Source organism: Heptranchias perlo, chromosome 4 (assembly GCF_035084215.1).
Source record: "Heptranchias perlo isolate sHepPer1 chromosome 4, sHepPer1.hap1, whole genome shotgun sequence".
Taxonomy (NCBI): domain Eukaryota; kingdom Metazoa; phylum Chordata; class Chondrichthyes; order Hexanchiformes; family Hexanchidae; genus Heptranchias; species Heptranchias perlo.
Genome location: NC_090328.1, coordinates 14,380,626 through 14,407,284, shown reverse-complemented (window position 1 = coordinate 14,407,284; position 26,659 = coordinate 14,380,626). Strand labels below are relative to the sequence as shown.

Sequence of the window (26,659 nt, the reverse complement as noted above, 5' to 3'; positions counted from 1 at the left end):
TTGGAAGATTGTGCCCAAAGCCTTGGCTATTTCCATCCTTACTCCCCTCAGCAACCAAGGATGCATCCCATCCGTATTGGGCAATTTTTCTACTTTGAACATTGACAACCTTTTAAGTACCTCCTCTTTATCTATTTTTATCCTATCCAATTTCTCTATTACCTCCTCCTTTTCTGTGACATTGATAGCGTCCTTTTTTTTGTGAAGACAGATGAAAAATACTCATTTAGTATCTCAGCTATGCCCTCTGCCTCTACAAGATCATGTCCTTTTGGTCCCTAATCGCCCCACCCTTTCTTTGGATATCCTTTCATTATTTATATGTTTATAAAAGACTAGTGTTCCCTTTTATTTTACCCGCTAATCTATTCTCATACTCTCTTTGCCCCTCTTTTGCCTTTTTCAGTTCTCCTCTGCACTTTCTGTATTCAGATTGGTTCACTACTGCATTATGAACCTGATATTTATCATAAGCCTCCTTTTTCTGTTTCATTTTAATCTCTATACCTTTAGTCATCCAGGGAGCTCTAGCTTTGGATGTTCTTCCTTTCCCCATCGTAGGAATGTGTCTAGTCTGTACCCGAACTATCACCTCTTTGAAGGCCTCCCATTGCTCATTTACTGTTTTACCTGACAATCTTTGATTCCAATCCACCAGGGCCAGATCCCTTTTCAACTCACTGAAATTAGCCCTCCTCCAGTTGGGTACTTTTACGTTTGATCGTCCCTTGTCCTTTTCCATAACTACTCGAAATCTAATGATATTGTGATCACTGTTTCCCAAATGCTCTCCCACTGAAATAGACTCCACTTGCCCCACGTCATTCCCCAGAACTAGATCCAATATTGCTCCCCCCTTGTTGGGCTGGAAACATACTAATTAAGAAAGTTCTCTTGTACACATTTAAGGAATTCTTCCACCTCTTTGCCCTTTACGTTGTTATTTTTCCAGTCAACATTAGGATTATCACTACTCTATTGTTCCTGCATCTTTCTGAAATTTGCCTGCAAATTGGCTCTTCTATCTCCTTCCCATGATTTGATGGCCTATAGTACACACCCAGCAGCATCACAGCTCCTCTTCTGTTCCTTGACTCTACCCAAATAGATTGCCTTTGAACACTCTAAGCACATCATCTCTTTCCAGGGCCATAACAATATCTTTGATCACCTACAACTTTCATTTATATAGCACCTTTAACATAGTAAAATGTCCCAAGGCGCTTCACAGGAATGTAATCAGACAAAAAATTGACACTAAGCCAAAGGAGATATTAGGACAGGTGACTAAAAGCTCGATCACAGAGGTAGATTTTAAGGAGTATCTTAAAGGAGGAGAGAGGTAGAGAGGTTTAGGGAGGGAATTCCAGAGTTTAAGGCCTACAAGGGGGAAGGTACGGCCGCCAATGCTGGGGCGAGCGGAGTGGGAGATGCACAAGAGGCCAGAATGGGAGGAACACATAGTTCTTGGAGAGTTGACCCTACTACTACCTTTACTTGTCTTTTTCCCATTTTTCCATAGTCTATTTCCTTTTATTCCTCTATTCCATATCCCTCTTGATAAGTCTTCTGCATGCATATTATCCTCATCATTTTCTCCCTTCATTATTAGCTAATCCTGGTGGATTTTATTTTCCCAGCCCCCCCTTCTCGTCCTAGTTTAAATAGCTTGTTACTTCTCTATTTAACCATTTTGTCAGCACATTAGCACCTTTTCAAAATTTTAACATTTCTATCATATCCCCTCTCAACCTTCTCTTTTCAAGAGAGAAAAGCCCCAGGGTAGTCAATCTATTTTTATTAGAAATGCACAAAGCAATAAGCTGGATAGGCTAAATGGACCAAATATATTCACCTGCCTGAAGCTGTTTCTATGTTGCTAACCTCCCTGTTCAGAATGTAGCTCATCCTTGCGGAATAGCTCCTATCTATCCCATCTGGTTTATCCCTTTGTTTTTGAATAAGGTGTTATATTAGCAACCCTCCAGTCCTCTGGCACAGCTTTTGTCCAGATGTTTGTAAGATTGTGTTCAAAACATCTGCTATTTCCCTTTCTGACTTCCCTCTAGAATACTTAACATCAGAGCCACTGCCTTTTCCACTTTAAAGTTTTACCAATTGTTTCAGTATTACTTCCATTTCTAGTTATGCTATCTAAATGTTTCACATCCTCCTCTTGTACCCTTTCATTTCCACTGTTTGCCTAGTTTTTCACTGAGTCTAAGTTCTCATTCAGCATTTCTACCATTCCTTCATCATCCATAAGGTTTCCCTTTTCATCTCTAATCGGCCCTACCATTTCTATAACTACTTTTACTTTTTATGTTTCAAAAAAAAAGCCTTTACTACATCACTTTATGTTAACTCCAAGTCTTTCTTCATACATTCCCTTAACTTTTCTAGTCTTTTTTTTGCTTCCTCTCTATATTTCAACTTTTCTTTTGTATTATTAGTCCTGGATTTGTCATACCTCTTAACTTATTTAAATATATACATATATTTATAATATATAAATAATGATATATACACACACACACACATATATATATAAAAAAATCTACCCTAACAATCACCTGTTTTGAATGCTTCGGATTGTACACTCTTATTTGCCAGTTTTGCTTTTCAGTTTATCTAAACTGGTTCCCATTTTCTCTCCTTGAAATTGGCTTTCTTTTTACCCAAGTATCTTCACCTTTGATTGTTCCCTCCCCTTTTCAATTTTTAAATTGAACCTAATAATCTCCTGTCTCCACTATTACAATGCTCTCTTTGTCAACTTAAACTCATCAAAAACTCTGCAGCCCATATCCTACTCTGCGTTAAGTCCCGCTCACCCGTCACCCCTGTCCTTGCTGACCTCCATTGGTTTCCGATCCCTCAGCGCGTCAAATTTAAAATTCTCACCCTTGTTTAAATTCCTTCATGGCCTCATCCCCTCCCTATAACAATCTCCAGCCTACACCACCACCTCCAAAACTCTACATTCCCCCAACGCTGGTCTCTTCTGCATCCCCCTCCCTTCACCCCATCATTGGGGGCTATGCCTTCATGCATGTAGGCCCCATGTTCTGGAATTCCTTTCCTAAATGTCTATACCTCCCTTAAGACCCTTCTTATAATCCACCTCCTTGATCAAGCCCCTCCTAATGTCTCCTGCTTTGGCTCGACGTCTATATTTGCCTGATTACACCACTGTGATGTGACTTGGGATGCTTTTCTGCATTAAAGGCGCTACGCAACTGCAAGTCTTTGTTGCTGATATGGTCGCTGGTTCCTGGATGTTCCCCATCGCTTAAATTACCTGCTTGCCCCAATTTATCTCCTAAAATTAAATCCAGCAATGCCACTATCTTTTGACTATACTGATTTAAAAAGCAGTCTCTGATACACTATAAAATTCTGTCCTTTGTCACTTATGTTTACTATCCAATAATATACTGGGGTAAAGATAAAGCCACCTATTATTCCTGTATACTATTCTAAATGTTTACATAGACAATAAAGTGAAATAAAAGTTAACTGTGATCAGAGTGCACCTATTCATTTTAAACAGCGTATATTATGTTCTCAAAATCATTAACTTGTTTGCTTTGAAAAAACAGAAACTACAAGCGAGATTGCATTTATATAGCACCTTTCACGCCCTCAGGACGTCCCAAAGTATTTCACAGCCAATGAAGTAGTTTAAGTGCAGTCACTGTTGTAATTTACGAAAACGTGGCAGCCAGTTTGAGTAGACAGTAATGAGATAAATAACTAGATAGTCTGTTTTGGTGGTGTTGGTTGAGGGATAAATGTTGGCCAGGGCATCAGGAGAACTTCTCTGCTCTTCTTCAAATAGTGCGGTGCAATCTTTTATGTCCACCTGAGAGGGCAGGCAGGACCTCACTTTAACATCTCATCGGAAAGATGGCACCTTCAACAGCGCAGGACTTCCTCACTATTGCACTGACAGTGCTACCACTGAGCTAAGTTTGAAACTGGTCATTAAAAAATAAACATGGTTTTGAAACACAGAAAATAGGTGCAGGAGTAGGCCATTCGGCCCTTCAAGCCTGCTCTGCCATTCAATATGATCATGGCTGATCCTCTATCTCAATACCATATTCCCACTCTCTCCCCATACCCCTTGATGCCTTTTGTGTTTAGAAATCTATCTAGCTCCTTCTTAGTGGTCAAGGTCAATACCTCTGGATGTTATCGGGAGATTAGACCAGTGTAAAATAAGGAATTCTATTGCAAACATCAAGCAAAGAGAAGATAATCTGAAAGGGGAAAACAAAAGACAACACTCATTTGTGCAGGGTTAATCTGCAGTTCATTTCTTCTAACTGTACAATAAATCAGCACTAGATGGTGCAAAACATACACGATGGCCATAGTACAAAAAGCACGATCTACAGAAAAGGAAAGGTCATCTTTATTCATATTACACAACTTTATACTGGTTAAACATTTAATCTCTTCGCATAGCTTACATTTACGCAGACATCTGATATTGGAGCTTCTAACGGTTTGAAATTACCCGTATACATTGATATTACAAATACCTCACTCAGAAGTATTTCAGTATTGGTGAAGAAGTTGAACATACAATTAAATTAAAAGATCACAAAAATATATTCTCATTTTTATCAACAATGGATACTATAGTTTATAAAAACAAAACCATCACAATAAAGTGAGCATCACCAGTTCATCAAGGACATCAACCTGAAACGTTGACTCTTTCTCTCTCCACAGAGGCTGCCTGACCTGCTGATGTTTCCAGCTTTTTCTGTTTTTATTTCAGATTTCCTGCATCTGCAGTATATTGCTTTTGTGACAATAAAGAGCCTACTACATTAGTGTCAGCTGAACTTTCTGTACACTTCAGCAATTCTGCAGTTTCTTCAATCCTGGGGAAAAAATAAAAAGTTCAATTAATACGAATCCTCCCTCCCTCTCTCGGATTTTGCATGCTTTAGAAATATGGCCAAGTCAAATTAGTTTTTGGTCGTGAGTCAAGGTGTCGTGAGAACAAAACCAGAAGTATCTAACCATAATGGTTTATAACTATTTTTTGAACAAATATCTTCTGGGTCAGCATACATCAAATTCTGCAGTTACGGAACACTTTATTTTGTCTTGAAGGTAGTTCCAAACAGTATGTCCTTCAAATTTTATTACAGAACTGTCTTGTAAGGTGGCAGATGCTTCTCCTCATGTGCCATAAAAGGTACATGGTTCATGTGGCTGCACCATTTCACCATGCCAATCTTTTTTCTCAGGAATTGCCTCACCTCAGCCAATGTCTCACCCATAAATTTATCAGAAATTTCACTGGTCTGATACCAATCTGTTTTTCCCCCCCGAGAATCAGGTATGTTTGAAACCTGGTGGTCTAATGTCAGATTATAACAAAAAATGAATGGTGCAACAAACTTCTGTTGTACTATTTGATTTCTTCCACAGGGTGGTGCTGTGTTGAAACAGAATTGCAATATACTGCAAGGCATCAGCGAGTTGTGTTTTTTTTCCATTCGTTCATGGGATGTGGGCGTCGCTGGCAGGGCCAGTATTTATTGCCCATCCCTAATTGCCCTCGAGAAGGTGGTGGTGAGCCGCCTTCTTGAACCACTGCAGTCCGTGTGGTGAAGGCTCTCCCACAGTGCTGATCGGGAGTTCCAGGATTTTGACACAGCGACGATGAAGGAACGGCGATATATTTCCAAGTCGGGATGGTGTGTGACTTGGAGGGGAACGTGCAGGTGGTGTTGTTCCCATGTGCCTGCTGCCCTTGTCCTACTAGGTGGTAGAGGTCGCGGGTTTGGGAAGTGCTGTCGAAGAAGCCTTGGCGAGTGGCTGCAGTGCATCCTATGGATGGTACACACTGCAGCCACGGTGCACCGGTGGTGAAGGGAGTGAATATTTAGGGTGGTAGATGGGCTGCCAATCAAGCGGGCTGCTTTGTCCTGGATGGTGTCGAGCGTCTTGAGTAATGTTGGAGCTGCACTCATCCAGGCAAGTGGAGAGTATTCCATTTCACTCCTAACTTGTACTTTGTAGATGGTGGAAAGGCTTTGGGGAGTCAGGAGGTGAGTCATTCATCGTAGAACACTCAGCCTCTGACCTGCTCTTGTAGCCACAGTATGTGTGTGGCTGGTCCAGTTAAGTTTCTGGTCAATGGTGACCCCCAGAATATTGATGGTGGGGGATTCGGCGATGGTAATGCCGTTGAATGTCAAGGGGAGGTGGTTAGACTCTCTCTTGTTGGAGATTGTGTTAACTACAATGACATTTCAGTACGTGTGCTACCCAGTGGCTATAATCGAATACTACAGAAACGTGGCCAACATTGTCTTCAGGCTTCAAAGTAATTTCAGTTTATCTAAAATTGTATACACAGGAGGAAGAGCAAAAGAAAGATGCCCATTTTTGTCTGATTATGCCTCATGACATTTTTCTATGTTAAAGACACTATATAAATGCACGTTGTTGTTGATATGGTTGCTGTTTCCTGGATGCTCCCCTACCCTAGGATTACCTGGCACGTGCTGGTAACCACAGCGGGAGTTAATAGCGGTCAATACAATCAAAATGGGCTATCAGTCAAAATGGCATCTATGCAAATGACATGAGAAATTTGTAGAGTAAAACAAAAAAGTAAACTCAAAAAACTTCAATGATAACTTCTCCCCATTAGTCCTAGACCCACAGAAGAGAATTTCAAACTTGTGATAACATAACATTGATCCAAGAGATTGCACTTTTTCTACTGCGAGAAACAAGAGAGGACCTGTTGATCACAGGAAAAACTGAGGGTGCATCCCCGAAAGAGATCTTGTATACTAGAGGATTACTGCAGAAAGTGGCTGCAGGTGATTTCCCCTGCTGGAATGACAGCAATCCTCAATAGTATATGGTGGTTAAATAAATGACGAAGAATTTGATTTTAACCTGACACGCTTTTTGATAGGAAGAAAGAAAGAGGGATAAGGAAAGAAAGAGAGAAAGGAGATAGAAAGAAAGAGGGAGAAAGGGATCGGGAGAAAGAAAGAAGTTGCATTTATAAAGTCGTGAAAAGCCCCAGGATGTCCCAAAGCACTTCACATCCAATGAAGTACTTTTGAAGTGTAGTCGCTGTTGTAATGTAGGAGAAACATAGCAATTAAGGACAATGCTCTCATATTTCCGAAAGCTTTTCCTAATTTCTAATTGTAAACAAAAATGTGATAGATATTTGGAACACAATATAAAATTGGAAGCTTTCATGGAGAAAAAGGGAATGGAATACTCTCCATTTGCCTGGATGAGTGCAGCTCCAACAACACCCAGGACAAAGCAGCCTTTGGTACCCCATCCACCACCCTAAACATTCACTTCCTTCACCAACGGCGCACAGTGGCTCCAGTGTGTACCATCCACAGGAACCACTGCAGCAACTCGCCAAGGCTTCTTCGACAGCACCTCCCAAACCCACGACCTCTACCACCTAGAAGGACAAGGGCAGCAGGCACATGGGAACAACACCACCTGCACGTTCCCCAAGTCACACACCATTCCTTCATCGTCGCTGGGTCAAAATCCTGGAACTCCCTACCTCACAAGCACGGTGGGAGAACCTTCACCACATGGACTGCAGCGGTTCAAGAAGGCGACTCACCACCACCTTCTCAAGGGCAATTAAGGATGAGCAATAAATGCTGGCCTCGCCAGCAATGCCCACATCCCATGAATGAATAAAAAAGACATGAGGTGAGGTAAAATCCCATTGGTGGAGAGCTTTGGGAACCACTGGTCCAAAGTCACCTGTTCCTCACACATCATTGAAGGTTGAGAAAGTGGTTGAAAAAGTATACGGGATTCTGGGCTTCATAAATAGAGGAATAGAGTACAGAAGTATGGAAGTCATGATGAACCATTATAAAACACTGGTTTGGCCACAACTGGAGTATTGTGTCCCGTTCTGGGCACTGCATTTCAGGAAAGATGTGAAGGCCTTAGAAAGGGTGCAGAAGAGATTTACCAGAATGATTCCAGGGATGAAGGACTTTAGTTGCGTGGATAGACTGGAGTTGTTCACCTTGGAACAGAGACGGTTGTGAGGAGATTTGATAGAGGTATTCAAAATCATGAAGGGTCTAGACAGAGTAGATAAAGAGAAACTGTTCACATTGGCAGAAGGGTCAAGGACCAGAGGACATAGATTTAAGGTGATTGGCAAAAGAACCAAAGGTGACATGAGGAAAAACTTTTTTACACAGCAAGTGGTTAGGATCTGGAATGCACTGCCCGGTGGGGTTGTTGGAGGCAGATTCAATCATGGCCTTCAAAAGGGAGCTGGATAAGTACTTGAAAGGAAAAAGTTTGCAGGGCTACAGGGAAAGGGTGGGGGAGTGGGACTAGCTGGATTGCTTTTGCATAGAGCTGGCGCGGACTCGATGGACCGAATGGCTTCCTTCCGTGCTGTAATCTTTCTATGATTCTATGATTCATAATTTCAGTGACAAAAGGAAAGTACTTACATCTTGCTTATTCTTTCCACCTTATGTTTCATTGTTTCTGTCTGTAAAATACAAGATATGGCTTCAAATGGGGAAGCATAAAAATCTCTTACAAACATATGTAAATGACGGACAGGGAAAGACCAGCTCATCCATCAAGCAAAATATTGTTAATTTTCTTGTACTAACATTAACTTATACAATTAGCTTTATTTCAACATTGTCTAACATAGTTGAACTATAAATAGAGGAACGTGGGGATTACAAGTGTTAGATGTTGGTCATTTCAGGAAGGAGCCAGAGTGTCTTATGTTCAGGGGTATGCCTGCATTGCCCAATATCTAATTATATGATAGCATAACCCAGAGACGTAACAATAGGACTTCGTAGGATCCCTTGTGATCTGAACTTGATATTGAGTCTTTTCCACATGCGCATCTCCAATCTTTTTGGTGACGGACAGAGAAATACTTGGTGAGACGAGGCCATTAAGTGGCTTTACTTCATAGACAGCAAATGAAAGTACAGAATAACATTCAAAGCAAATTCCACTTAGCGCAATTTCACTTCTCTCCTCGAAAACATGGGGAAAAAATAATTAACTATATGCCTTGTCCCTTTTGAGAGCTAGCTAACTTGTTTTTGTCATTACTTTTCTTTCAGGCTATTTCTAACTGCATTTTCAGCACATTAAAAATGCAGAGGTCTCAACATTCCAACGGTATTGTACCTGAAGGTAGCACTATGAATATAATCAACCATAATTTGCTGTGGCAGGGCATCTAACGGCACCTGCCATTAGTTAGACTTGCCCTTGCTCGTTTAGGTTTTTCAAATTTTTGCGTAGCAAGTTGCTGAAAGTGCGAGCTGATAATGGCACAGTGAGGGAAACAGGGCATCTGGGACATGAATGAACAGGGGAAGCAACTGTGTAACTTCTTAACCAATCAGACTGAAGGACTGTAAAACTAACAGCACAAGGACTGAAAAGGAAATGTAAATTAGAGTGGGTGAATTCAATGTCAAATCAGGTACAGAAAGAGAAATAAAGAGAGAGAAAGAAAGATTGGATTAAGAGAGAGAAAAAAAGAAAGGAAAAGTTTAAAAAAATAATTTAAAATTTGACATTTTAAAAATCTCCAACAATTCAAAGCTGAAGGAATGAGACTCCACACTTGTAATAGTTAATTTTCATGCCAGAGGGGTTGACTGGCAGTAATTAACACTTATCACGTTGTTGAAAGGGTATTTAGACTGAAATGAATAAGACTTAATTTTCTGTGGTGAGTTGATTTCCTATCTACCGCGCAAATACAGCAACTTCACGCCGTTCAATATATTTCAACAGTCAGACAGCAAGATGCCGTTTTCGCGAAGCTAACAGCGGAGCAGCACATCTCAGACAGCAGCCTTTGGATCTCCGCGTTTAATCGCGCATCTGCCCCTCGCCTGAAGTTGCTGTAGCATTTGCGCATAAATAACGGCGAGCGCTATTAGCCTCACCATTATTTTGACAACAAATTCTGGCCCAATGTTACGTAACAAAGCCAGGAATCAGGAGAAAGCATTAACTTACCTTTGGATTCATGAAGCAGGGGAAAAAAAATTCAAGATCTATTTAAGAAAAGTAAGGAACCAAAAAAAACCAGCAAAATGCCTAGCTTCAGAAAACACAAAATCGAAAACTAGTATAACAAACCAGTTAAAAGGCAGCTAAATTCTAGAGTCAAACATGGCCTATACAAAGAGGCAAAGCTCGAATATCAAAACAGAGCTTAAGAGCTTACAATGAAAGTTGTAGAGATAACAATTTGAAGTTATTTAAAATAAAAAGTCCTCATTCCCTGCTAAAGCAAAAATATGGTGCATGTACGGCGCCTCCCATACTGAAGGAAATTATAGGCAACTGCACCCCTACAGAAACAAAGTTCCCACGATGACCCCTCCTATACATGCTGAAGCAAAAATAGTATACCAGAACCCCGCAAGCTAAAAATCTAACACCCAACTCCAACCAATCCTACAAATGAGACAGAAATCTGGCCTTCCATAAGAACATTAGAAATAGGAAGGGTAGGCCATCCAGCCCCTCGAACCTGCTCTGTCATTCAACAAGATCATGGCTGATCTTCTACCTCAACGCCATTTTCCTGCACTATCCCCTTATCCCTTGATGCCTTTAATATCTAGAATCTATCAATCTCTGTTTTAAATGTACTCAATGACTGAGCCTCCACAGCCCACTGGGGTAGAGAATTCCAAAGATTCACCATCTTCTAAGTGAAGAAATTTCTCCTCATCTCAGTCCTAAATGGCCTATCCCTTATTCCGAGACTGTAACCCCTGATTCTAAACTCCCCAGCCAGGGGAAACATCCTCCCTGCATCTACCCTGTCAAGCCCTGTAAGAATTTTGTATGTTTCAAAGAGACCACTTCTCATTCTTCTAAACTCTAGAGAATGCAGGCCTAGTCCACTCAATCTCCCCTCATACGACCAATCCAGCCATCCTAGGAATCAGTCTGGTGAACCTTCATTGCAGTCCCTCTATGGCAAGTATATCCTTTCTTAGGTAAGGAGAACAAAATTGTGCACAATAATCCAGGTGCAGTCTCACCAAGGCCCTACATATTTGCAGTAAGACCTCTTTACTCCTGTACTCAAATCCTCTTGTAATAAAGGCCAACATACCATTTGCCTTCCTAACTGCTTGCTACACCTGCATGTTAGCTTTCAGTGACTCATATACAAGGACACTCGGGTCTCTTTGAACATCAACATTTCCCAATCTCTCACCATTTAAAAAATACTCTGCATTTCTGTTTTTCCTACCAAAGTGGATAACTTCACATTTTTCCACATTATATTCCATCTGCCATAAGAACATAAGAACATAAGAAATTGGAGCAGGAGTAGGCCAATCGGCCCCTCGAGCCTGCTCCGCCATTCAATAAGATCATGGCTGATCTGATCCCAACCACAAATCTAAAGAACACAAGAAGTCGGAGCAGGACCCGGCCACATAGCCCCTGGGCCCTCTCCGCCACCCACAGGGCATTCACCGATCCGAACTCAGCTTCATGTCCAATTTCCTGCCCGCTCCCCATAACCCCTAATTCCCTTTACTTCTAGGAAACTGTCTATTTCTGTTTTAAATTTATCTAATGATGTAGCTTCCACAGCTTCCTGGGGCAGCAAATTCCACAGACCTACTACCCTCTGAGTGAAGAAGTTTCTCCTCATCTCAGTTTTGAAAGAGCAGCCCCTTATTCTAAGATTATGCCCCCTAGTTCTAGTTTCACCCATCTTTGGGAACATCCTTACTGCATCCACCCGATCAAGACCCTTCACAATCTTATATGTTTCAATAAGATCGCCTCTCATTCTTCTGAACTCCAATGAGTAGAGTCCCAATCTACTCAACCTCTCCTCATATGTCCGCCCCCTCATCCCCGGGATTAACCGAGTGAACCTTCTTTGTACTGCCTCGAGAGCAAGTATGTCTTTTCTTAAGTATGGAGACCAAAACTGTATGCAGTATTCCAGGTGCGGTCTCACCAATACCTTATATAACTGCAGCAATACCTCCTTGTTTTTATATTCTATCCCCCTAGCAATAAAAGCCAACATTCCGTTGGCTTTCTTGATCACCTGCTGCACCTGCATACCAACTTTTTGATTTTCTTGCACTAGGACCCCCAGATCCCTTTGTACTGCAGTACTTTCCAGTCTCTCGCCATTAAGAAAATAACATGTTCTTGCCCACTCACTTAGCCTGTCTATATCCCCTTGAAGCCTCTTTGCATCCTCCTCACAACTCACATTCCCACCTAGTTTTGTGTCATCAGCATTGGTTTGAGTGCGGCTGACCGTGAAAAAGATACCTCAGAGGGTGAGTATGAGACAGAGCCATGACGTTGTCTGAGGATTGGGTTGAGTGGTAGTGGTGGGGTGAGTAATGGGGAGGTGAGGGGGTGCTGAGGAAGTGCAGGTAAGTTGAGGATGAGCTTTGAGTGGGTGTGAGGAGTGATGTGGTAAGAGTAGTGTTGGCAGTGCAGAATGAGTTAGGGGGTGGGGGTGGTGATGTGGAAGACGGAATGTAGAAGAATGGTAAGTGTACTCACTTTGGCTGACCTAGTTAGTTCACTGAAGCGCTTCCTGCACTGGATCCAGGTGCTGGAGATGTTGCTGCTGCTGGTGACCTCCTCTGCCACCTCAAGCCAGGCCTTCTTGGTGGCAGAGGCAGGCCACTTCCTCCTGTCTTTTTTTTATTCGTTCACCTCCTGTCCTTTATTTTTCTTCGTTCATGGGATGTGGGCATCACTGGCAAGGCCAGTACTTATTGCCCATCTCTAATTGCCCTTGAGAAGGTGGTGATGAGCCGCCTTCTTGAACCGCTGCAGTCCGTGTGGTGAAGGTTTTCCCACTGTGCTGTTAGGAAGGCAGTTCCAGGATTTTGACCCAGCAACGATGAAGGAACGGCGATATATTTTCAAGTCGGGATGGTGTGTGACTTGGAGGGGAACGTGCAGGTGGCGTTGTTCCCATGTGCCTGCTGCCCTTGTCCTTCTAGGTGGTAGAGGTGTGTTTGGGAGGCGCTGTCGAAAAAGCCTTGGCGAGTTGCTGCAGTGCATCCTGTGGATGGTAAACACTGCAGCCACTGTGCACCGGTGGTGAAGGGAGTGAATGTTTAGGGTGGTGGATGGGATGCCAATCAAGCGGGCTGCTTTGTCCTGGATGGTGTCGAGCTTCTTGAGTGTTGTTGGAGCTGCACTCATCCAGGCAAGTGGAGAGTATTCCATCACACTCCTGACTTGTGCCTTGTAGATAGTGGAAAGGCTTTGGGGAATCAGGAGGTGAGTCACTCGCCGCAGAATACCCAGCCTCTGACCTGCTCTTGTAGCCACAGTATTTATATGGCTGGTCCAGTTAAGTTTCTGGTCAATGGTGACCCCCAGGATGTTGATAGTGGGGGATTCAGTGATGGTAATGCCATTGAATGTTAAGGGGAGGTGGTTAGACTCTCTTGTTGGAGATGGTCATTGCATGGCACTTGTCTGGCGCGAATATTACTTGCCACTTATCAGTCCAAGCCTGGATGTTGTCCAGGTCTTGCTGCATGCGGGCACGGACTGCTTCATTATCTGAGGGGTTGCGAGTAGAAGACATCCCTCCTCCTCACCCCATCAAGTAGCACCTGGAGCGAGGCATCACTAAATCTAGACGCAGTCTTTCCACTGTGCTGTTTGTGTTTTTGCTCCAGGAGCAGCCATTGGAAGACTGCCCATTTAAATGGAGCTCCTCCAGCTGACAGCCTGTGATGCGGATGCACAGTCCGCCCGCTGCGCAACTTTCGGACGGCAAACCCGGAAGCCACGTTAAGCGGCTCCAATTTACCCGCGATCGCGTGGAGAACGGACAGATTTTTTTGGGCGGTTTACCCATGCGCCCAATTGTGCCCCCCGCTGCCATCCCGCCTCCCCGCTAATATCAGGGCCAAAGAATTTGTTTAATTTCTCTGCCATTTACCTATTCCCCATTATAAATTCTCCAATCTCTGTCTCTATGGACCCACATTTGCCTTTGCCAGTCTTTTCCTTTTTATATACCTACAGAAGCTTTTACAGTCCGTTTTTATGTTTCTCGCTGGTTTACGCACATATTCTATTTTCCCTTTCTTTATTAATTTCTTGGTCCTCCTTTGCTGAATTCTAAAACGCTCCCAATCCTCAGGCTTACTACTTTTTCTAGCAACTTTATATGCCTCTTCCTTTGATTTAATACTATCTTTAATTTCTCTTGTTAGCCACGGTTGGACCACTTTTCCTGTTGGGTTTTTGTGTCTTAAAGGAACATATATTTGTTGCAAATTATGTATTAATTCTTTAAATGCTAGCCATTGCCCCTCTACCGTCATACATTTTAATGTAGTTCCCCAATCAACCACAGCCAACTTGCGCCTCATACCTTCGTAGTTTCCTTTGTTTAGATTTAAGACCCTAGTTTTGGATTGAACTACATCACTTTCAAACTTAATGAAGAATTCTATCATATTATGGTCACTCTTCCCTAAGGGCTCCTTTACAACAAGATTATTAATTAACCCTTTCTCATTGCACAATACTAGGTCTAAAATAGCCTGTTCTCTAGTTGGTTCCTCAACATAGTGATCTAGAAAACCAACTTGTATACATTCCAGGAATTTATCCTCCACAGTATTAGTACTAATTTGGTTTGCCTAATCTACATATAGATTAAAGTCCCCCACGATTACTGTATTACCCTTGTTACATGCACTTCTAATTTCCTGCTTTATACCGTGCCCTACATTACCACTACTGTTTGGTGGCCTATAAACAACTCCCATCAATGTTTTCTGCCCTTTGTGTTTCTTCGCTCCACCCAAACTGATTCTACATCTTGATCTTTTAAGCCAAGATCCTCTCTCACCATTGTACTGATCTCATCCTTTATTAACAGCGCTACCCCACCTCCTTTTCCTTTTTGCCTGTCCTTCCTAAATGTTGAATATTCAGTTGCCAGCCTTGGTCCCCTACAGCCACATCTCCGTAATGGTAATTAGATCATACCCATTTACTCCTACCCTTCTAAAGATTACTATCCTTGAGGTCCTGTTTGTTAATCTCTTTCCTATCTCCTTAAACTCTGCCTGCAGGATCTCATCCCTCTTTCTACCTATGTCGTTGGTACCGACATGGACCACGACCTCTGGCTGTTCACCCCCCCCCGGCCCCCCTCCCGAGAATGTTCTGCAGCCGCTCAGTGGCATCCTTGACCCTGGCACCAGGGAAGCAACATGCCATCCTGAAATCACGTTTGCATCTGCTCCCCTAACTATGGAATCCCCTATCACTATTGCACTCCTGACCTTTCTCCTCCTCCCCCCCCCCCCCCCCAGGTACAGCTGGGCCAGCCATGGCGCTATGGTCTTGGCTCTGGCTGCACTCCGCAGAGGGACCCTCTCCCCCACCAGTATTCAGAACTGAATACTGGTTGGAGAGCGAGATGCCCTCAGAGGACTCCTGCACTACCTGCCTGCTCCTCCTTGTCTGTCTGGCGGTCACCCAGTCCCTCTCTGCCTGCACTCTCTTAAGCTGCGGGGTGACCACCTCCTGAAACGTGCTATCCACGAAACCCGGAGCTTGAGTTCTTCCAGCTGGCGACACTTCCTGGACCTGTGGTGGTCCAGGACACAGGAAGCATCCTGGAGTTCCCACATGGCACAAGATGTGCATTCCACGGGTGTGAGCTGCCCTGCCACACCTCGATTTATTAGATTAACTAAACTTAAAGACCTAAAAAAAACACTCACTGGTAAAAAACAACCCTCACCTGCTAGCAGCCAATCAGCTCCTTCCCTTGTGCTGACGTCACTCTTAATTTTCTTACCTCGCGCCTTGAAACCCCAAACTCTTTATACTCTCCGCCTTTTATCACTGATCCTGCACTCCGCACTCTCGCTCCGCCTTTTATCACTGATACCGTGCTCCGCGCTCTCGCTCCTCCTTTTCTCGCTGATCCTGCCCTCCGCTGTCTCCTTTTATCGCTGATCCCACGCTCTGCTCTCTCTCCTCCTTTTATCGCTGATCCCACGCTCCGCTCTCTCTCTCCTCCTTTTATCGCTGATCCCATGCTCCGCTCTCTTCTCCTTTTATTGCTGATCCCGCGCTCTGCTCTCTCCTCTTTTTATCGTTAATCCCACTCTCTCTCCTCCTTTTATCGCTGATCCCGCGCGCTGCTCTCTCTCCTTTCATCGCTGATCCCCGCTCCGCTCTCTCTCTCCCCTCTCTCGCTCCTCCTTTTCTCGCTGATCCTGCGCTCCGCGCTCTCCTTTTATTGCTGATCCCACGCTCTGCTCTCTAGGAAGATAGGAACAGGAGTAGGCCATTCAGCCCCTCGTGCCTGCTCCGCCATTTGATAAGATCATGGCTGATCTGTGATCTAGCTCCATATACCTGCCTTTGGCCCATATTCCTTAATACCTTTGGTTGCCAAAAAGCTATCTGTCTCACATTTAAATTTAGCAATTGAGCTAGTATCAATTGCCGTTTGCGGAAAAGAGTTCCAAACTTCGACCACCCTTTGTGTGTAGAAATGTTTTCTAATCTCGCTCCTGAAAGGTCTGGCTCTAATTTTTAGACTGTGCCCCCTACTCCTAAAATCCCCAACCACAGGAAATAGTTTCTCTCTATCCACCCTATCCGTTCCCCTTAATATCTTATAAACTTCGATCAGATCACCCCTTAACCTATTAAACTCTAGAGAATACAACACCAATTTGTGTAATCTCGCCTCGTAACTTAACCCTTGAAGTCTGGGTATCACTCTAGTAAACCTACGCTGCACTCCCTCCAAGGCCAATATGTCCTTCCGAATGTGCGGTGCCCAGAACTGCTCACAGTACTCCAGGTGCGGTCTAACCAGGGTTTTGAATAGCTGCAGCATAACTTCTGCCCCCTTGTCCTTTAGTCCTCTAGATATAAAGGCCAGCATTCCATTAGCCTTATTGATTATTTTCTGCACCTGTTCATGACACTTCAATGATTTATGTACCTCAACCCCTAAGTCCCTTTGTACATTCACAGTTTTTAAACTTCTTACCATTTAGAAAGTACCCTGTTCTATCCTTTTTTGATCCAAAGTGGATGACCTCACATTTGTCAACATTGAATTCCATTTGCCACAGTTTTGCCCATTCACCTAATCTACCAATATCCCTTTGTAATTTTGTTTTCATCTACACTGCTTACAATGCCACCAATCTTTGTGTCATCGGCAAACTTAGATATGAGACTTTCTATGCCTTCATCTAAGTCGTTAATAATTATTGTGAATAATTGAGACCCCAAGACAGATCCCTGTGGGACTCCACTAGTCACATCCTGCCAATATCCCTACTCTCTGTCGCCTTTCGCTCAGCAAATTTCCTAACCAAGTCCGTACTTTTCCCTCGATTCCATGGGCTTCTATCTTAGCTGACAGTCTCTTATGTGGGACCTTATCAAATGCCTCTGGAAGTCCATATAAATAACATCCATTGACATTCCCCTGTCCACTGCTTTAGTCACCGCTTCAAAATATTCAATCAGGTTTGTCAGGCACGACCTACCTTTCACAAATCCATGCTGGCTCTCTCTGATTAACTGAAAATTCTCGAGGTGTTCAGTCACCCTATCCTTAATTATAGACTCCAGCAATTTCCCCACAACAGATGTTAGGCTAACTGGTCTATAATTCCCCAGTTTCCCTCTCTCTCCTTTCTTAAAAAGCGGAGTGACATGTGCAATTTTCCAATCTAGAGGGACAGTTCCTGAATCTAGAGAACTTTGAAAGATTACAGTTAGGGCATCTGCAATGTGCTCACCTACTTCCTTTAAAACCCTGGGATGGAAACCATCTGGTCCTGGGGATTTGTCACTCTTTAGTGCTATTATTTTCTTCATTACTGTTGCTTTATTTATGTTAATTTTATCGAGTCCCTGTCCCCGATTCAATATTAGTTTTCTTGGGATTCCCGGCATGCTATCCTCTTTTTCTACTGTAAATACTGATGCAAAGTAATTATTCAACATGTCCGCCATTTCCCCATTGTCAATGACAATATCCCCATTTTCAGTTTTTAAGGGACCAACACTGCTCCTGACCACCCTCTTTTTCCTAATATAACTATAAAAATTCTTTGTATTGGTTTTGATATCCCTTGCAAGTTTCTTTTCATACTCTCTTTTTGTAGCTCTTACTATGTTTTGTGACCCTTTGTTGATCTTTGTATCTTTCCCATTCGCCAGGATCTGTGCCATTTTTTGCCTTTTTGTATGCCCTTTCTCCTCCTTTTATCGCTGATCCTGCGCTCCGTTCTCTCTCTCCTTCTTTTGTCACTGATCCCACGCTCCGCTCTCTCTCTTCCTTTTATCGCTGATCCCACGCTCCGCTCTCTCTCTCTCCTCCTTTTATTGCTGATCCCACGCTCCACTCTTTTTATTGCTGATCCCACTCTCCCCTCTCTCTCTCTCCTCCTTTTATCGCTGATCCCACGCTCCATTCTCTCTCCTCTCTCGCTCCTCCTTTTATTGCTGATCCCACGCTCCGCTCTCTCTCTCCTCCTTTTCTCGCTGATCCCGCGCTCTGCTCTCTCTCTCTCTCCTCCTTCTGTCGCTCTACTCTCTCTCTTCCTTTTATTGCTGATCCCGCTCTCCCCTCTCTCACTCCTCCTTTTATTGCTGATCCCACGCTCTCTCTCTCCTCCTTTTGTCGCTGATCCCGCGCTCTCTCTCTCCTCCTTTTGTCGCTGATCCCGCGCTCTCTCTCTCCTCCTTTTGTCGCTGATCCCGCGCTCTCTCTCTCCTCCTTTTGTCGCTGATCCCGCGCTCTCTCTCTCCTCCTTTTGTCGCTGATCCCGCGCTCTCTCTCTCCTCCTTTTGTCGCTGATCCCGCGCTCTCTCTCTCCTCCTTTTGTCGCTGATCCCGCGCTCTCTCTCTCCTCCTTTTGTCGCTGATCCCGCGCTCTCTCTCTCCTCCTTTTGTCGCTGATCCCGCGCTCTCTCTCTCCTCCTTTTGTCGCTGATCCCGCGCTCTCTCTCCTCCTTTTGTCGCTGATCCCGCGCTCCGCTTTCTCTCTCCTCTTTTTATCGCTGATCCCACGCTCCATTCTCTCTCCTCTCTCGCTCCTCCTTTTATTGCTGATCCCACGCTCTGCTCTCTCTCTCCTCCTTTTATCGCTGATCCCACGCTCCGCTTTCTCTCTCCTCCTTTTATCGCTGATCCCACGCTCCGCTTTCTCTCTCCTCCTTTCATCGCTGATCCCGCGCTCCCCTCTCTCTCCTCCTTTTATTGCTGATCCCACGCTCCATTCTCTCTCTCCTTTTATCGTTGACCCCCCGCTCTGCTCTCTCTCTTCCTTTGATTGCTGATCCCATGCTCCACTCTCTCTCTCTCTCTCTCTCTTCCTTTTGTCGCTGATCCCACGCTCCATTCTCTCTCTCCTCTTTTTATCGCTGATCCCACGCTCCATTCTCTCTCTCTCCTCCTTTTATTGCTGATCCCGCGCTCCGCTCTCTCTCTCTCCTTTTATCGCTGATCCCACGCTCCATTCTCTCTCTCCTCCTTTTATCGCTGATCCCACGCTCCATTCTCTCTCTCCTCCTTTTATCGCTGATCCCACGCTCCATTCTCTCTCTCCTCCTTTTATCGCTGATCCCACGCTCCATTCTCTCTCTCCTCCTTTTATCGCTGATCCCACGCTCCATTCTCTCTCTCCTCCTTTTATCGCTGATCCCACGCTCCATTCTCTCTCTCCTCCTTTTATCGCTGATCCCACGCTCCATTCTCTCTCTCTCCTCCTTTTATCGCTGATCCCACGCTCCATTCACTCTCTCTCCTCCTTTTATCGCTGATCCCACGCTCCATTCTCTCTCTCCTCCTTTTATCGTTGATCCCGCGCTCTGCTCTCGCTCCTCCTTTTATCGCTGATCTCACGCTCCATTCTCTCTCTCTCCTCCTTTTATCGCTGATCCTACGCTCCATTCACTCTCTCTCCTCCTTTTATCGCTGATCCCACGCTCCAATCTCTCTCTCCTCCTTTTATCGCTGATCCCGCGCTCTGCTCTCTCTCTCTCTCTCACTCCTCCTTTTATCGCTGATCCCCCCTCATTAATGCAAAAAATCAGGCAACAGTACTTCCCCTCTTATCCTATCTCCCCTCCAACCTTTTTCCCCTCTCCCTTCCTCCCCCTGAGACAAAAAAAACACAACAAACCCCACCCCTGCTGATGCAAAAATAGCTCCCCAGCACCACAGGCAAAATTCAAACTCAGGACTACCCCTGCTGGCTAAGGCAAAATCCCACTTGCCTTTTCTCCTCCTCCTTTCCCCCTCCCCTCAATCTCCTCCCTGACACTCTGTCCTTTGCTTCACCCCTTATCCTCCCTCCCTCCTCCACTCCCCTCCCTTCTTCTCCATCTCTACTCCCTTTCTACACTGTTCCCTCACCCCTTCGTCATTCTCTCCTCATATCTACTTTCTCTCTGATCCAGTCCTCTCTTCTCACCCCCTCTAATCCTTTGCTCCTCTCCCCTCCAACCCTTTTCCTCCTCTTCCTTTTCTGTCTTCAACTTTTATCCCCTCTCCCCTCCCATTTCCTTCTCCTCCTCATCCCCACCCCCTTCTCCTCCTCCTCCACCCCACTCGCGTTCCCTCATCTCCACCCCACTCCCTTTCCCTCCTCATCTCCACCCCCACTCCCTTCCCCTCCTCTCCATCCCCTTCTTCTTGCCACTCCCACTCCCCTCTTCCTCTAACTTCTTTCCCACTTCATCTCTTCCATCACCCCACCCCCAGTCTTCTTCCTCCTGTCCCCATCCTCTTTCCCAATCATTCCTCCTCTCCCATCTGCTTTCTCTTCCCTCCACCACCTTGGTTCAATTATCTCCTTACCCTCTAACCCTGCTTGACCTAAAAATGTCCTTGGCCTTGACTCCCTGTGTGCAATGTCACAGGAAATCATATTTTATTTTTATCTATATGTGTGTGCATCAAACTAAGATATAAATGTTCAGTGATTTTTTTTTTGCTTCTTGTTTAAAAAGACAAGGTTGAATGAATGCCCTTGAGTTGACAAGCTGTGTTCAGAATATTTCTTAGTCTATTCACCTTGAATGTTCAGTTCATAATCTAGCATCTTAGAACTGGTTCCACTTTTGACATAAACACCCTGAATAAAAGTGCATTTAATATTAGCATGGCCTCCTGACCTTATAAAGAACTGAAGGAAATCTTTGCCAATTTTGCTTACCTTCGTGACTTCTGTCAGACATAATGAATTGATGTTCACTGCTTTGGGCGATTCGTCTGCTGATAGCAGAGAGTTGTATCCAGATGACTGATAACTAAGACTCTCTGGCGTCTCAACTCTCATCTCTTTATCTGCAAAGAAATATTCATCTTTGGTCAACCTCTGCTTTTCGGCATGCCTATGCAGGGTCAGATACCAGACATTGTGATTTACAGTGCACAGAAAAAGTAGGGCAGGCATTGTTTAGAACTGCAGACATTACTGGTTCAGCTCCAATATCGGGTCGTTTATGCCTCTTGCCAATATTTAGAGTGCAAACTCGGTTGACACCTCCTGCATAGCATTGCGAAATAGGATTACCTCCAGAATTCCAGCCTTATCGTAGTTTGAGCCAAGGATGACACTTTACAGAAGTATGAATATCTAAGTTTGTGGAGTACAGGCAAACCATAAGCACTACAATTGTGTTATAAAGCAAGAGCACAGTGACTATAATGGCACATATATCTTTCACTGTAAACCACAGCTCTTCCTACACATTGTTGTAGACATTAATGCTAAGTCTGTCTAGGATAAAATCCAATCATTCCTGCAATGACTTGTTATTAGCAAGTTATGCATTTCCTTAGTCTTCAGATACAATACAAAAGTACAAAACCATTAATAAATAATAATAAACTTTAAATTATGTATGATGAAATGCAATTAATTATAATAAAGGTGGCTCTTTTAGTGGATCAGTGATTAAATGTACCATATGGTGTGGTACTTAGCATAAAAATCTAGAAGATTCCAGGTCCATTTCTTAATCTGTACAGTGCTTGCATACCTCATCCATGGTAGCTAAGGGGAGAGTGAGGCTGTTATACTGCTTTTCATGTCATCAGCTTGGAGAGGGGGAAGGGAAGAGGAAAATTAACCAGGGTTCCTACTCCTGATTATGGCCCTAATGGAAGTGTATTTGGGGGAGCTTTGGGTAAAGACAATTAGGCTCAACTGTGACCACCCCACCACCCCCGCCCCTCTCTCCACGGACTGAGCTTTAATCTAATATATACCTGCTGTTTTTATTTTCAATACTGTGAAACAGCATGACTTGGAACTGTGAAGAATCACCAACATGTATAATGAGTAGTATTTCATCATTTTGTGTTCAGTGAAGCACATTACTTTAACTTGTAGGTACAATACATTTTTATACCCACTTTCATATTTGGTATTCCCCTTTTTTCCAATCACTATTTTCAGTCAAAGAACATGGGCAGAAAATCTGTGCCCAGACGACAGCCAACACTGCTTCTGATTTGACTTCTGGGAGATGCACAAGAGCCTCCCTTCCTATGGGAAGCCATATCCTTGACTCAGTAGCTCCTTACCTACCCCCTCCTTCTGCCCCACATGGTATGAGCCAACTTCTGAGTGTGCTGTGGGGGACAAACCCGAATTCTGCACTCCACAGTACAACATAACCCTTTGGCCATCACAGTGCTGGTTTACCTGTAGAATTACGGTGCATCATCTGATATGAGGTACATTCTTCATTGCCAATGGTGGAAACAGAAGATATATCATTCTGGAGAGATGAAAAAAATATATAGTAACTTGAAAACCATTATGGGCAAATGCCAAAATATGTTTTTCTTTTCAGCTCTTAGATGCTGAGAGGTTGTTTCCCCTGGCTGGAGAGTCTAGAACTAGGGGGGCACAGTCTCAGGATAAGGGGTCAGCCATTTAAGACTGAGATGAGGAGAAATGTCTTCACTCAGAGGGTTGTGAATCTTTAGAATTCTCTACCTCAGAGGGCTGTGGCTGCTGGGTTGTTGAATATGTTCAATAGGGATATAGACAGGTTAAGTGAGTGGGCAAGAAGGTGGCAGATGGAGTATAATGTGGGGAAATGTGAGGTTATTCACTTTGGTAGGTAGAATAGTAAAACAGAATTTTTTTAAATGTTGAGAAACTATTAAATGTTGGTGTTCAGAGAGACGGGTGTCCTCGTACAAGAAACACAAAAAGTTAGCATACAGGTACAGCAAGCAATTAGGAAAGCAAATGGCATGTTGGTCTTTATTGCAAGGGGGTTGGAGTACAAGAGTAAGGAAGTCTTACTACAATTGTACAGGGCTTTGGTGAGACCTCACCTGGAGTACTGTGTACAGTTTTGGTCTCCTTACCTAAGGAAGGATATTCTTGCCTTAGAGGCAGTGCAACAAAGTTCACTAGATTAATTCCTGGGATGAGAGGGGTGTCCTATGAGGAGAGAATGAGTAAAATGGGCCTATACTCTCTGGAGTTTAGAAGAATGAGAGGTGATTTCATTGAAACATAAAAGATTCTGAGGGATCTTAACAGGGTAGATGCTGAGAGGATGTTTCCCCTGGCTGGAGAGTCTAGAACTAGGGGTCATAGTCACAGGATAAGTGGTCGTCCATTTAAGACTGAGATGAGGAGGAATTTCTTCACACAGAGGGTTATGAATCTTTGGAATTCTCTACCCCAGAGGGCTGTGGATGCTGAGTCACCGAGTATATTCAAGGCTGAGATAGATAGATTTTTGGATTCTAGGGGAATCAAGGGATATGGGGATTGAGCTGGAAAGTGGAGTTGAGCACGAAGATCAGCCATGATCTTATCGAATGGCGGAGCAGGCTCGAGGGGCCGTATGGCCTTCTCCTGCTCCTATTTCTTATGTTCTATTACTGACCTGCTTAGTGGCAATTTTACTGAAAATTGACATTAAAGTTATGAAATTATTCATGTCTGCACAAAGCTTTATTGTGTGGTGTTTTGGAGAAAACTGCATGCTTTAGAAATTATTGGAAAGATTATGTTTTATTTTAATTATATATTTAAAAAGCATTGTGTATAGTACATGTCGCACTTTAAATATGCCCATAGAACAAAAAAAATGTCAGTTTACCAATTGGTTCCTCCACTTTACCACTTTTCATTTACTTCACAGTCTCCCATCACATAGAATCATACAGCACAGAAGGAGGCCATTCGGCCCAATGTGCCTGTGCCAGCTCTGAGAGAGCTACCAATTAGTCCCATCGTTCTCAAACATTTATCATATTTTTTGACTCACTGTGAGCAACACCACAGTGGATCCACTAGAAATTATATTCAGTCTGGAGCACACTAAATCTTGGTTTGAAAAACTGCACTAAAATGTTAAACACATAAAATCGCTTTCTCCTAATAATACTTTATTCTTTTAAATAAAATCATTCTTCATGTGCTGCTATGATATTTGTGTCAGTGTCATCGAAGTGGCTCTTAAAAATCCTCAAATAAATGGAGGCTTTGTTCTATTCCCACGAAAAGCAAAGAAATTTGTAGCAGGAATATATGAAAAACAGCAGTAACTATTTCAATGAATAATAGTAGCAGCACACAGTACTGATCTTCCTGAACAAGAGATCTGCATGATACGTACAGGATGCCTTCATTCAAAGAATAAAGATGACTGTATAAGGTAGTCAATGTAACTTTCTTCTTGGTTAATGCTTTGAGGAATGTGGAGAAGCAAAGGACTGTAACTGGATCGGTAGATATGGGGTGATGATGGTGTTAAGAATAAAAAGCAAAATGCAAACATTACAAAATGTCTAAACAGAGAACAGAGGCTGTTGAAAGATGAATCTACAATGTTTAGAAAGAGGAAAGAACAAACATGCATTTATATAGCATCCCAAAGCACTTCAATGACGCATGTTTTAAGTGTAGCCACTTGTAATGTAGGCAAAGTTAGTTTCTATACTAACATAGTGACAAGGGGAATAAGCTCTTAGTATCAGAAATATGTGCAGCAAGTGAAAATACTGGCAATATTAATATCATGGAAACTGAAAATGGACAGGAAAGGGATAAAGAGTGTTTTGCATATATACACCTATGATGCAGGCATTGTTGTTGAGTGGATACAAGGGCAGAAATTAGTAATAATAAAGGCAACAAACAGAATTTTGCAATTGACCAGTAGCTCATTCTGAACAAACAGGCATGTAAGAAACTTTGCAAGAAATTGTCATGATAATTGTGAGGGCTTTCAGTGCCTCAAAATAAAGTGCAAAGATCAGGAAAAACCAGAAAGGGTGAAAGTGCAAGTAATTTCATAAAGATATTTAGTGACTGGTTTTACAACACACATCAATCAGAATCCTAGAGCTGTTGCAATATTAGATTTAGTGTTCAGCAGTTCAGAACTTAGATTCAGGTGGACAGTTTGGTTTTAGTGATCAGTGTATAGATTATTAAAGGCTAAAGTCAAAAATTACAACACAAAGGTGTACAACTTTAGAAGAGCATGCTTTGGAGCTAGGGGGGATAAAGTGAGAAGCAGAACTAGAAAATAAAACAGATGAGAAAGGAAATTCAATAGAAATATTTAAAGACAGGGAAAGAAAATTCTCATGAAAAATGAAATATGGCAAGATCAAAAATAACATATTTTAAGCAGAGCTCTTGTTGTAGCTTAATAGGCTTACACAGGGAGCAGCTGAGCCATAGCATGGAGCTCCCAGGTTTGATTTCTGGGCTTTGCTGATCTAGCTGATCTCACCTGGCCTCATTGCCCAAGGACTAGGAAGTTTGGGGGGGCGGGGGGGGGGGGGGTTAGGCAAATCAACCAGACTTCTCACTCCTGGTCACTATCCAGTGAGCCATCTTAGAAGTGTTCACACTGGGTAAGAACAGGTTCAGGCTTAGTTGTGATGCTGTCTGTAGTCAAATAGCTAGCCTATTGTCTAGGCTCACAAACAAAGCACATCCAGAAATAAAACTCTGACTCACCTTTTTGGAATGCAGCAACAGCTGAGTTTCTAGCAGAACAACACGGCTCACCAGATTGTTCCAGTCCTTCGCATCTATAATCACTTTTCCAGCTGTCGCACATTCTAAAGCCTGCAGCTTACTCTGTACCACATCCAGTACCTGGAGCTTCTCCTGGCATTTGGCAATCTGATGCTTAAGCATTCCGATCTCTAGTGCCTGTGACTGTCAAGCAAGAAACAAATAGCTCAACTTAAAAAACATAGCAAGTTTTGATAACAATAGTTTAATTGTTGTTTATAGTAGCAATAGTTAAAACTGCATCTTCGCAACTTCTCGAAGTTCCCTCAACAAAAAATTGATACCATATTTGTGGGTCACATATACATCAGGAAGAAGATAATCTCATATTTCATTTGTGCTCCAGCTCAGATAGCTGCTACTATAATAGTACACAACTAAAATCACAGTTCTGGGTAAGAAATGGTAAGGTTAATCTACTACTACTATTACAACTACAAGAAGTTGCATTTGTACAGCCCCTTTAATATAGAAAAACATTCCATGGCGCACTAGAGGAAAAAATTGGA

General features: G+C 43.3%; 2 protein-coding genes across 5 annotated transcripts in view; one reads left to right on the top strand and one right to left on the bottom strand.

Annotated features, from left to right (window-relative positions):
* Positions 1-4,398: 4,398 nt before the first annotated feature.
* Positions 4,399-26,659, bottom strand: part of cep44 (centrosomal protein 44) — a 65,566-nt gene continuing 43,305 nt past the window's right edge. For all 4 annotated transcript variants that reach the window (XM_067982498.1, XM_067982497.1, XM_067982495.1 and 1 more), the window contains exons 7-11: positions 26,091-26,294; positions 22,794-22,869; positions 21,297-21,427; positions 8,508-8,548; positions 4,399-4,898 (exon numbers count right to left, since the gene is read on the bottom strand). In XM_067982498.1, coding sequence (XP_067838599.1) covers positions 4,784-4,898; positions 8,508-8,548; positions 21,297-21,427; positions 22,794-22,869; positions 26,091-26,294 — 567 coding nt within the window. In that variant the 3' untranslated portion in view covers positions 4,399-4,783. The remainder of the gene's footprint in view (positions 4,899-8,507; positions 8,549-21,296; positions 21,428-22,793; positions 22,870-26,090; positions 26,295-26,659) is intronic.
* fbxo8 (F-box protein 8) overlaps positions 7,712-26,659 on the top strand; it is a 125,240-nt gene continuing 106,292 nt past the window's right edge. The window contains exon 1 of the mRNA XM_067982501.1: positions 7,712-7,737. The gene's annotated coding sequence lies outside the window, so the exon portion shown is untranslated. The remainder of the gene's footprint in view (positions 7,738-26,659) is intronic.